Source organism: Acanthisitta chloris, unplaced genomic scaffold (genome assembly GCF_000695815.1).
Source record: "Acanthisitta chloris isolate BGI_N310 unplaced genomic scaffold, ASM69581v1 scaffold8874, whole genome shotgun sequence".
NCBI lineage: Eukaryota > Metazoa > Chordata > Aves > Passeriformes > Acanthisittidae > Acanthisitta > Acanthisitta chloris.
In genome coordinates this window covers 1-13123 of record NW_008667663.1, presented here as the reverse complement: position 1 = coordinate 13123, position 13123 = coordinate 1, and the positions used below count along the sequence as shown (strand labels likewise).

Sequence of the window (13123 nt, the reverse complement as noted above, 5' to 3'; positions counted from 1 at the left end):
CCTAACTAGTCTGGGAAGGCATCACTGGTGGTATTGAAATACTGTAGAAAGAAGCAAATTCAGGTGCCTACCTTAATCACTGGTAAAACTGTCTCCTGGCAGTGGATTTGTAGCGAGGAGTTATTCAGCCTTATAAAACTTGATACACTGTAGGCAGTGTTCCCTGTTCCATAACAGCACAGGTTTTACTTATTCTGGAAACTGTAGTCGTCATTGAAATGCCACAAAATAAATTAAAATGTACTGCTGGAAGATATGAATTTACATCAGTACTTTTTTAGCTCTGTTTGGAAAGCAGGTAAGCTGCTTTTGGAAAAGGAAGATGCTGAGCAGCCTTGTCCATTGACACTTTTGCCCAGTGACTCAGATCAGATCATGTTGCCAATGTTCTAAAATTATTTCCAGGCCATAATTGAACCTTGGACCTCCCAACAAGGCTGTTCAGCGTCAGTAGGTACTCAGGTGATCTGTAACGTGACACCATTTATTGGATGTTAAACCAGCCAACCAGCTCTTCTCCTTCCTAATGACTGACCCAAGCTGCCCCTTCCCTGTTTGGCCATCACCACATTCACAGTTTTGCCAGTGATAACTACCATTTGAGCTGCTCCCACAGTCTGTGAATGTCTCCTCATGTGCTGCTCTGGGACAGGTCTGGCTGGGTTATCAAGGAAGGAGGGGCAGAAAATCAACAGTGCCACTTCCAGATGAATGGCATTCCTTGTGAAGAGGCTTGCGATGCACCAAAGGAAGGTGGAGGAGGTGTGCAAAGATGAAAGTATGACAAAACAGTGACGAGGGGCTTGATGTCAGTCAGCCCCACCTTCCTGTATCTCAAGCCTTGGGCTCTCACCAGCATGTTCCTCTCTTCCCCATCGCCCTTGCCTAGTGTCGGGTCGGCTGAAGGGTAAGTTGGGTCAAGGATGTGATTCCAGGGAAAACAAATCCACCAAAAAAAAGCAGTTTCCTGCCTGACCAGCTTGCTCATCCAGCTTCACAGCAGCTGCTAAATCAGATGCAAGGGCAGCGAGGGACATGCAGGGACCAGGGAAGGGAGGGAGTGGGGGAACATGACTGTCCTGCTTCCTGGTAAAGCAGCTGTTGCTGGTACGTCAGACCAAAGCGTAACATGAAGATCGTATCCTTCGTTCGTCTGAGCAAAATTCCCTGAATCCATGCAGCTACCAACACCCAGTGGAAAGCTCACTGAAGAATGCTGATGCTGTCCCAGCAAAGGCATATCCTGTGCCCTGTCAGTCACCCAGTGTGGTGGGACTGGGAAGGATGTGACCAAACATCTGTCACCCATTTGGTGATGTTGTTCAAGGTCCTTTGCTACGCATGTTAGCAGCGTGTTGAGATTTAAAAAAAGCTGCCCAAATGTGGCTGGTTTTGGTAAACTGCTATTTAAAATAACCCTGTGTATTCATTTGTGGTTATGTCAGTTCTACAAGTGGCTTGTTCCAGGAAAAAGTAATTTGGGCCATTTTAATTCCCACAGGCACAAGCTATGCTTTGTTGTCAGCAGAGCAGCAAATCAGCTGCATTATTTCTGTCCTTGGGGAGTGGAAGCAGTGATGATTCTGCCAGCTTCTCTTGATGTGAGGAGAGGAATATTTCCTATCTGCTGGCAATCTGCTATCAGCTACACCCACACTTCCCTAGTGACCGTTCATCCACACTTCTCTATTGTCCGTGGCACCGAAACCTCACGCAAGCCGTGCAGCAGATACCTTCTTTGCCTGTAAATAGTACTTTGTTCCCCTCATATTTGTTTGTTTCTGGTGGCATCGATTCCTGGTCCTCTGGTTGTCATCTGCAGCACCTGCCTGAGCCCAGCCTTTGCCTCAGGCAGCTGAGGGACACTGCTCCACCAGCCTGTGCTTACTCAGAGGAGCTGCTGCTGTCTTTGGACACGATTGCCTAACTTGTCGCCTTGCTAATGACTGCCATTGTCATTAGTCACTTACTATTTCCTAGTGGAAAATATGTTCCATATGGACTCCTCTCCAAGTCTGCGCTGATTCTACCTGCTCATGTGCAAACAGGGGATGACTCTCCCATCCTGACGCTGACCCTGAGACCTTCATTTAGTGGTGATACATGGGGCTGAAGCTTGGCAGGTCTCTTCCCCTCACTAGTGACCAGCCATCCTCTACAATGTCCTGTTTTGACCATGCTGCCTGCCATACAGCTGGCTTGGAGGGAATGCTCTGGGGAAGCCACTTCCTGTGCCAAGGGTGCTTCTCTTCAATCCCAGTACTCCTGTAATTATGCTAGGCTGCTGGGCTGGAGTCATACTCCTAAAAGCATACTGGTGGCTGTTGCAGTGGTGTTTCAGAGAGACTCACCATCCTCTGAGGTTTCTAGGTTTCTAGGTGTTACTTTAGGGAGTTGGCTATTACAACCTGATTACAGGCATAGTCCCTGCTTTGTTGTTTCAGTTACACTGCATTAGCTGAGATCTTTTGGAGGTTCTAAATTGGTATAATTGCCCTGCTCAAAGCTGAGGATATCTAATATTTCCTACTATATCATTCTGCCTCTTCTATATGTCATTTAACTGACAATCTGTGATTTGGTTTCCCCATCTCTATCACAGAATGAGGCAGTGGGGATGAGCATGCTGAGGGATGTCCAGCCCCTTGTTCAGAGGAGGCTATGGAAGGGCTCTAGGTATCCCTGGATGCAGTGCTGCTGGTCAGCTGGGCTGGCTCTTCCTCTGCAAACACTTAGCACTGCAGGGGGCAGGAGTTCAGCAGTGTATTGAAGTTATTTGGCATCAGATCCAAAACTCTGCTCAAACTCTTCATGAACACCATGAAAAAAACAGACTTTGCTCAGCTAGGCTTTATATGATAATTACTCCACGTTAAATACCTCAGGCACATTGCAGGGCAGGTGCTTTAGCTGGGATGTAGGGTACAGCCCATATTGTTGCTGCTTGCTGCTCCTTTTGATACCAGACTTTGTCATTAGTTTGTTGCCCTGAAAAATATTTGGTTATCTCACAGGAATGGAATTACTGAAAGGGAATAACTGTTTTATGATGGCCAGTAAAATTGATTAAGAAATATATTTCTTCTGATTCCAGCTATGAAAAAGGAAGGCAAGTAGAAGCCACTTCCAGGAGGTTCTCCCATGATTAGTAGCTTTGAGAAAAAATACAAAGAGGTTTGTTAAAGTTCATGTGTGTGAAGTGCAGATACCTTCTCCAGAAGTTAGAGGGCATGAGCAAGGCAAGAGACCTTTCAGTGTGCAAAGGCTGCTTGTTCCAGAGCACAGTGGGGTTTATGCCATTGTCATTTTTTTGGCTTTGTAAGGAAACATACAAAAGGAGAAATGGTTTATAAGCGTGTTTGTGTTTCAGAACACCACAATTCATAATTTCTGGGCTCTTGTATTTCCTCAGAGCCAAACAGCTTCAAGACATTATTTTGCAAGTGTAATATTTTAGATTCTGGGGAAGAAATACTTGGATTGGGGAGTGAAAAGAAGAGAGACTGGCTGGAAGGGAGGGCTGGTGCTCTTAAAGCCTTTTCAGGTTTTATAGCCAAACACTCAGCTTAAATGTCAATGTCCAGGAAGGTGACCTGTTTGTCTCCTAGGTATTAAATGTCCAAATTTCACTGTCCATTCTAGACATGGACTTTCTAAGCCATACTGTAAAGGCCTGTGCTCAGTGACCACTGCCAGCAGCAGGACGGTCTCAGTGGCTGAGCAAAGCTCAGATTAGCTGGGAACTGTCCTAGGATCCAATTTTAAAAGGAGATATGAAGTCTGATGCCAAGTACTATTCTCACACTTGTATCTGCCTCTTGCCAAATCTACCTGCTGGTAGGCTGTGCTGCTCTGGAGTACATGATGCTGTTTTACAGCACCCACAGGCAGCTCTGAGGCACAGAGGGCACTTAACCTAGTGAGAGACCCGCAGAGGCACCTGAACCTTTGGGAAATTGCTCTGAAAAGAATCTCTTCCACATGGACATTTCCAGGTGCTGGAAACATTTGACTTGCCAGACTATGGCAAGCGACTGGCAAAGACTGGTGATTCTTGGCATTAATAAGGCACATATACTGTGGAGAATCTGGGGGTAACTTCAGCATTTCTGCAGGGTCCTGCATGTAGGGTGGGATGGGATAGCTTCTGTCAGGATTGGGCTGAATGAACAGGTAGCAAATGTTAGCTGTAGGCAAAATTGAGAGGGCAATGTAGTATTTTGTTACTTCAGTGCTAGCAAAAGACATCCACTGCTCCTTCCTTGCTGGCTTATGGAAAGAGCTGTATGGATAGTGAACTGACTCCTAACTTAGTAGGCTCCTCAAAATGATAGATTTGTCCCTAATTTGTTAGTGTCTGTAGTGACATAACCTAGTTGTCAGAATTCCAGGTGAAGCTGAATTTTCTCTCTTCGTGTTCAGCTAACCCAACCTCCTCTCACAGCCAGCTCTCTACAGCACCTTGTTTTTTCCTCTAAAACATAAAGTCAAGAATCTTTCTTTTTGGAAAATTCTGTATATTTACATTAGTGGTCTGTGTTCACACAGGCATTAGCCTGTTGAAGCATGTGTAATGTCGCATCACAGAGCTGCAGCCAATGGGATCGTGTAACCATGTCACTCCATCCTGACCTCCATAAAGTCTGTGACTCTCTGATCCCGAGGTCATGACTGATCTTTCCCCTTGCTTTCAACTGTGATCCATTTACGCTGCTTGTTTATCTGGTATTTCCATCTTGAAGGAGTGCTGCTGCCGAGTGAGCTGACTGCTCCTTTGGGAAACAGAAGGACTTCACTGTTCTGAAACCCAGCAGCCTGCAGGGAGGACAAGTGGCAAAAATGATGTTTCAGTCTGCTGATGGCACTGAATGCAGTTGAAAGCGTCCTGTTCTGCCTGGCATTTGTTCCTCCCTGTGCTCGGACGCCTAGTCCCAGCCCACAGTAGGTATCAGGAAAAGTAAACAGCAGGAACCAACTGCAGCCAAGCCAGGAGACAGCTCAACTCTGCAAACAGACGTATTCAGGCTGGGCAGGCGCCAGGGAGGGCAACCACACATGGCAGATAATCTCTCTGACGCAGAACGAAGCCTGCTGAGAGCAGGGGAAGCCTCCAACATCTGCACATGCCACAGCTGTGATAGCCCCAGCATGGCAGGGATGGCTCTCCCCCAGTGCCTGTTCACCTCTCGAGGTCAGCCCCATCATCTCTGGCTGGTTCCAGCAAACTGGTTAATCCTGCTGTTCTTTAAAAGGAACAGTTAAATCAAGAAGGTTCCAGCACAGCCCCTCTCTTCCCCTCTGCCATACATGTGTTCTGCCACACTCCTGTTGTTTCCATTTCCCTTGGACACCCGCAAAGGCAAAGGAACACACCAGCTCAATAAACAGCCCACTCTGCTCCCAAAAGTCTTTTCCATATCAGACAGCTGACTTTCCGAGCCCTATAAATATCATATTAGTACCATATCCCCAGAAAGCCCAGTCAGGCTCCCATCCAAAAAGCCACGGAGTTGCTCTCTAGTCTAAATCTGTAACACAGAAACGCAACTTATTCCATGAGATCCCAAGTGGGAAAACTGGCTGGGGAACATAAGTACTAATTTATGTCAATTAGATTATCTTGAATGGAATATTTAATATTTTTAATGGAATGTTATTTAATTGCTGCCCATGGGTACTTTGTAGCTGTTGGAAACTCTGATCTAAATGATTATTTTAATGAAAGATTGCCAAAGGACTCTCATTTAAAACTCCTACGTAGGATAAGAGTGGGACTGTTTTCCCTGGGTTTCTGTGCTGGCCAGCCCACGTTTCCCCGTTAGGGCACTCAGGGTAATGCCAATCAGCTCAGCTGCAGAACTGTCCAAGGCTAATTGCTGAGGTTGTTCACCACAAATCCAAGGCAGAGCCTCCTCAGAAATAGTCATCTTTGGGGTCATGAGCTGATGAGCTCTTATGGCCAGTGCAGAAACCCTCAAAAACGGAATTCTTTGTATCTGTGTCAGAGCCCTGAGGGCACTAATCGACCCTGACCAGCCCCACCTGCCTATCCCCCATCCCTTCCCACCTGCTACCCATTGGCTGGGGCTCCATTTAAGCTCAACCTTGAGGTGTTTGTGTTTCCCCTGCATGTTTTTGTAAGTGCAACCTCACATCTAGCTCTTGCTGTTGGATGGATTAAGAACTACATTGCAGGTAGGTCTGTCACCAGCCCTGTTTCTAGCCTGTCTCTGGGATGGATATTCAGCTGATGCAGCAGCCTTGCTCCCAGTTCCATCCCCATCTCCTGCTGCTCCCTGCCACATGTGACCAGGTATTGCTGCACTTGTGGGATAAGGAGGAGCCATTGGTAATTTTGTAACCTGAAGGAAGTTGAATTTGGAATGCTATCTCAGGTTTTGACCAGCTTTTCCACTTTGAATCCCAGTAAGTCAAATCTGGGAAAAAAAAGCCATGAACATCATAAAACTACTTATAAAGGTCACTTTTCTTCTCCGTTCTAGTTGCCCAATTGTGAAGTCACATCCAAGAAACAATTCCCCACATATACATGCGTGCCTATAAAGCCTTTTAAACTGTCATTAGTGACCCCTTCTTCGAAAGGAGAACTGGAATTTCAAGTGGAAAAGCAACTTGATTTTATTTATAGTCTCAGTGTATCTTTCAGCCACAATGCATAAATACATGGAGCAAAAGCCGCGTGTTGCCATTTGTTTACTGCATGGCATTGCTTTCCCGTTTGGCCAGAGTGGTGAGTCATCAGCACTGCTGAGCTTGTCCTGTTCTCAGAGGCCCTCTCCAGTCTTTGGGCCACTTGGATGAGGTTCAGCTGCTGTGGTGTTGTGTTTTAGGAGGTTAATTTAGATGTCGCCTTTTGACAGCATGGAGAACTCTCCTTCAGCTTGCCCTGTGCTGCAGTGTCAGCGCAAGCCCTTAAAAACCCAAGCTGTCGTCTGATGCAGACAGTTGAAACTCCTGACCTAGTTTCCCAAAACCATGAGGTTGGCTTAGAAAGTTAGGTTATTTTTTTTATAAGTGATTGTGTAGTCTCTGCTCTAAGTTCTGGTTTGGGGAATTACTAGTGATAGTCTAGTTGCGATTTTGAGTCTTTCTTCATTATCATAAGGATGAGAAATTTATTTTTTGTGATACAAAATGGGGGAATCATTTGCCTCTAGCAGCTAAGAAAAGTACCACATATTTTGAGATTATGGTTTCAAAACAGTGATACAGGAGTAGTTAAAAGTTGCCTTTATTCCATATCTGCTGGTGTTTTTCAGCAGTTCTAGATCCTCAGACTTTAAACACCAGTATCAGGGGTGTTAGGAGGGTATGAGCTGGCATCACTGTATGTCTGAAGACTGCACCAGGGTATTGGGTTGCCTTCCTATAGATGCCCACTTCTCATTCCTTAGCTTTTTTGCAGCATGTCCTTTCCCTAGCATTGCTAAGCTTGTTTACAGACCTGTTTAGGTTCTGTGCTCCTTTGCAGCTATCCACTGAGATCCCTTCTTATTTTGCCTGGGTGACTCCAGCCCATATCCAAATGGGGATATGGACTGGAGCAAGTTTATAACCTGGTGGAAGCTAAAAAAAAGGAGCAGTGCTCTGACCAGCTGCTTAGCAGCACCCACACCTTGGCCCACAGGACCCTGGCTCTGTCACTCTCCCTTTGCTGTTCCCAGACCAGTCTCTTCCCTGGCATCACAGTGTGTTTGGCTGTGGACTGCCCAGTGGGACAGGGGTGTATGTGAACATTCAGACAGGCTATGGGGGAATGAGTAGTTTATTATTTGTTGCCATTGGATACTGATACCAGAGTACCAATTTTAACTGCAGCTGTAATGCTGCCCAGAGTACAGAACCAGCATCTCTTAAAGCAATCACTGGGTTTTTGTTTCCCCAGGAAATGTTCTTAGCAATCTGTGAGGTTGCAGCACTCCCAATGTGTCTGTAGTACCCTCTTTTTTTCCCTGGTGAAGCTTACTCTTGGGAGCTAGAAAAACAGGGCTCTGATAGAAACTGGAAAAGCAGCAATTGGAAGGAATGTGTTGTGCACAGGTCTGTTGTAGTTTACTAGAAAGATTTTTTAATTTTATTTTTGATGCCATTGATACACCAAATTGTTGTGCTGCACAGCTTAGCCTCGGAGTCAGTGCTCTGGGACACTGCAGACAGACTGTGCCAGGGACTCAGCATGGCTTTCTCAGTTTGCCACCCCAGTGGCATGCTCTGTGGAAGCTACAGAGCTGCCTGCATGTCCTCCCTAAAGCTCAGTGTTCATGGTTCAGACTTTAAAAATGCACAAGGACAGCCCTCGGGCAGGGATGTCAGGCCTAACGGCCCCACCTAATTTCCCCTTGAACTACATACAGTGCTATAAGTAGTTCTGGCACCTGCTGAAACTAGAAATGTTTCTTTCCTTATAACCTGACACCAGCAGTGGTTAATTACCACATCTCAAACTGGCACAGATCTGTGCAGTTTCACTGAAGCCAAAGAAGTTTCATGGAATTATTCCTGCCCTGACTCTGAGTCATTAGTAGGTATAATTCTGGTTATTTTCATGCTCTTTGAATTATTTTGTTATATTACAAAGGCAATTATCAGCCCAAATCTGGTTTTCCTGGTTAGTCAAAAACCACTGTTGCAGAAAATTATTGGGCTGAGTTTTACTTGTGTTTGCTTTATGTGGACTTAACTGTATAAGAGCCAGTCCTCACAGCTCCAGAAACAGGGCAATAGAGTGAGGGTTGTACCAGATTTGTTTATTTCCATGTATAGAGTTAGTATAATATATATGCATATCTGTGTGTATGTGTATAAGCACACACTACTATATATAGAATCATCATGGAAATATAGAATGGCTTGGGTTGGAAGGGACCTTAAAGAGCATCTCGTTCCAACTCCCTGCCATGGGGGCAGGGACACCTTTCATTGGACCAGGTTGGTCAGAGCTCCATCCAGCCTGGCCTTGAACCAGGCATGGTGCATGCACAACTTCTCTGGGGTAACCTGTGCCTCATCACCCTCACAGCAAAGAACTTCCTCCTAATATCTAATCTAAACCTCCTCTCTTAGTTTGAAGCCATTCCCCTTTGTCCTGTCACTACATGCTCTTGTAAAAAGTCCCTCTCTGTCTGCCTTGTAGGTTCCCTTGCTGAAATGTTTATATACAGATATTAAGTAGTTGCTTTTGAACTTTAGATTTGTAATTGAAGTGGAAAATCCTGTAGCTAGAGTTTTCTTGCTGCTTGGAGAAGTGGACTTATAGAAGTGACTGCTGTGGATATATGTGAACTAAGTCATTAAAGCTGTGACTGAATATGGGAGTCAAAGTAGCTGGAGCCAGGACTTAAAGAGAACTAAAGATGATGCAAAACTAGCAAACTATGGACTTTTTTTGGAAGTTTTGTTTCTTGATGTTGTCAGAAAACAACTGATTTGGAATAATGATGACCAGTAACTTTCCCCCTAAGAAGCGCTCATCTAGCTGGGAGTCAAATGTCTTTATTATAGCATTACCACTACTGACTCTGCACAGGCTTTGCAGCCTGAGCCAAAAGCCCTTTCTGAAGCAAAGGTCTTGAGCAGGAGCAACTGCAGTACTATGCATGCCTGTATTCTAAATGGCATCCTGGGTCCTCTAGCAATATTGCTGCTCTCTATCTGACCTGTCATCATGTGTAACCATCTATGTGCCTTGCCCTGCCTTAGAGATTGGTTTCATGAAGGCATGTTTGAGGCAGAGGATGTGGTGGAACATGTCTCCCCTGTTAAGCTTCCAAGCTCTGAGTACTTTTATTCTGTTGAAGAAAGCCAAATAAAACACTTGTTTCATAGATTAAGAACAGCTTGAAAACTAGCCCTATTAAGACCTCACCCAGGACTCACACTCCCAATACTCCAGAGTCCTGTGCCAGACAGCATGTATCTGTGTGTGCAAAACACATTAAGCAACAAAAGAAACTTTGTATCAAAATAGTTTATTAAAACAATAAAACTTCACTGAAGCTTGGTGTCCTCTAAACAGGATTATGACATTGCAGCATCCAATACAATCATAATCCTCATATAAATATAATACTATGCAGCTCCTGTTCGCCGTGGCCAAGTGCTGCCCTCAGTCCGTCCCTGTGCAACCCTGCTGACACAACCCAGCCCTGCATACTTGAGCTGCAGAACCTGTTCCTCTGGGAACTGAGTTATATCCCCTCCTCACCACACACTGCACAGTGCTGTTAGTGTCTGGAGGTTGCACAGAAACTCAACACAGCTCTTGGCAGCTTGAGGCAGTTTACAGAACCGGTGTGAACACACCGAGAGACTGACAGCAACGCTGGTGGATGTTTAGGAAAAATAAATAGGCAACCAATTACTCAAGTTCTCAGCACTGCCCAAGAGCAGAGAGCAGCTTCTGTTCACAAGAAGGAAGCTCTGTTCGGACCTGCCGCATCGCTCCTCCGCCGTGACAGAAGGGCTCTACAGGGTATGGTTTGCTCTAATGCACGGAGGCACCTCTGGCTGCAGCACTGGCAGAAAAGGGCATTGCCTGGCACACTCCTGCCATCGCTCCTGAACACCCTCCAACAGTGTCACTCTTGGCCATCAGCTCTGCAGCAAAGTTATAGTATTTGTCCTCACACAGTGGCAAACAGACTGAGTGGCTCAGTGTCTCAGTCTTTTGGGTCAGGATGCTGCCACAAGCTGTGGCTTTGCTTCCTCACTTAGTCTGTTTCTCCCTCTTGTCCATCACTCATGTTCCCTGGGCTGCTCTGGTGAGGGGTGTCTTCTTGCACAGTTCCTGATAGAATTCTGATTCCAAAAACCGTGGGTAAGAGTTATTCTCCATTAAGCTGTAAACTCTCTTCTGCGCCGCACTGAAGCAGGTGTGCGTGGCTTCCTGAATATTCTGCGCAATCATGTTCTTGGTTTGGAAGTCTATGTTTATCTGAAATAGAGAAAGAAGGACATTTACTTCTGAGAAATGAATTCGAGTACGCATAATACACAGTTTCTGAAGAGGTTAGAAAGGCAAGACCTTATTACTACAGGGTCAAATTAATGAACTCTAAGACAATTCTTCTTTACACAAAACTCAAAGTAATTCAGATATTTGTCTTTTCTCAGTTAAAATGGAAACTCTGAAACACTGCTTGTGACATTTTTCAGCTTGGTGAAAAGGCACTGTACATTCAATGCAAGAGTTGCATTCAGACACAGATTAACAGTGAGTTATGTACAATTCAGTTAGACATTTGCATCTTTAAGTTCAAAGAAATAAAGGTTGTAAGAACTCATGAAATAGAGCACTTCTATTTAATCCGGTTGTCTTTACCTCTTTGGGAGCCTCCTTTTCAATGAAGTCATTGTAGATTTTCTTTGCTTTCGATGTCAGCTTCTGGGGTGACTTGGTTTTCTTGAAGTCCTCACAGGCCAACCAAAACTCGATGTTCTCTTCACAGAACTCAGACTTCAGAAAAGCTCGGAAAGCAGCAAGACCATCTAGGGAAAGGAAAAAAAAACCACAACCCACCATCAATTAACTATTTCAGGAATCTTGAATTTACCCATTGGTTACATCTGTTTCTAGCAAAATGTTCTGCAGTAGTACGTCTGTTATTTTCAGCAATATCATAGCAATAAAAATTTTTGCTTCTATGTACGCAAGCAAGTTAATGCTCTAACAGCTTGGCAGGCCTCACTTTGAGTTAGCCATTTCTTAGGGAAACAAAAAATGAAAACCATTTCTGGCTGATATGATGCCTGTGTATACTTTAAAGAAACCTCTCTAGATAATATCCTCCTGTGTTAACCTTTACACTGCAATAAATATTTATGACTGCTATGGAATTCAGGAATATCCTGTACAATGGAAAGGATGACTCAAGTTCAAAGTGCAAATAGTATTAGATCTTAGTCTTTTTGCTTTGCTGTTGAATGCTGCTTTTCATAGAGTACAACCCCAAGATCACTGAACTTCTGTGTTGCAGAATCCTTCCCATGTTATTGGAAGGCATTTGTCTTGGTTATGCAGTGAGCTCAGGGAACAAATACTCCTTTTGATTTGGCAAAGCTGAGCTGATAGGTATTATTTTAGCTACAGAGGTTACAGTGAAAAAATCCACTTTAGTGGGCTATTCTTTATGTTTTACTATTAATTTTTTTTAAAAGAACACATCAAAGAAATTTGGCATAGGTATTATTTTAGCTACAGAGGTTAGAGTTAAAAAAATCCACTTTAATGAGCTATTCTTTGTTTTACTATTAGTCAATTTTTTAAAAAAGAACAGATCAAAGAAATTTGGTTTAAACTGTTTAAAGCATTTAACTGGGAAGACAAAAATCAAAATCAAAGCTATTTACATGAGAGAGCTACAATGCTGACACAGAAGGAAGCAATCTCTTCCAGACATATAAACCTCACCATCCCTTTGCTCATATTACTTTTTGAAATCAAACTTACATTTGTTAGCAAGAAGTTCATCGAAGGCTTCTGACCACAGCTGGGCTTCTTCAGGGGAAGGTCTGCAAAAAGAGAGAGAGAACATCAAACCCACTGCTCAACATTTACTCTTTTTGTAGAACAGTTAGAATCATAGGATCAACCTGGTTGGAAGAGACCTCAAAGATTGAGTCCAACCTTACTGTTGTTACTTAATGTTGGAAGAGACCTCAAAGATCGAGTCCAACCCTACTGTCGTTACATAGAACAAAGCTTCTTTGTCACAACTTACCTGAAGTAGTTGCGGTGTTTCCCTGCTTTCTTAGGCTTCATTTTGTTAGAATTGGAAGAGTTCTGCAGGAAGTAGCTCAGTCTTGTTTTCCAATCTTTAATGCTGGAAGAAAGGAGGAGATGCCCGTTAAAAAAAACCCGACAACTCGCACAGCTTTCAACACCAGCCCCTTTACTCCCAAAAGCTGCGGTCGTTTTTCTAGGATGGCTCTGCTAGTTCTACACCCACAGAACCCCCCGGAGGGCAAGGAAACTCTCCTCCCCATCGTTTACCCCGAGGCGAGCCGCGCTGCGGGCGAGAGGACTCACATCGTGCGCTTCATCCTGCCCTTCTCGGCCTCCTCGGGCTCGCTGCGGCGGCGGCTGCCGCGCTCCATGCGCCGC

General features: G+C 44.6%; 1 protein-coding gene across 1 annotated transcript; it reads right to left on the bottom strand.

Annotated features, from left to right (window-relative positions):
* Positions 1-10759: 10759 nt before the first annotated feature.
* RGS2 (regulator of G-protein signaling 2) lies at positions 10760-13116 on the bottom strand. Its single transcript, XM_009072587.1, has 5 exons — positions 13049-13116; positions 12741-12842; positions 12470-12531; positions 11342-11508; positions 10760-10954 (listed from the first exon to the last, which is right to left on the bottom strand). The coding sequence occupies exons 1-5, from the start codon at positions 13114-13116 to the stop codon at positions 10760-10762; spliced, it is 594 nt and encodes a 197-aa protein (XP_009070835.1).
* Positions 13117-13123: the final 7 nt, after the last annotated feature.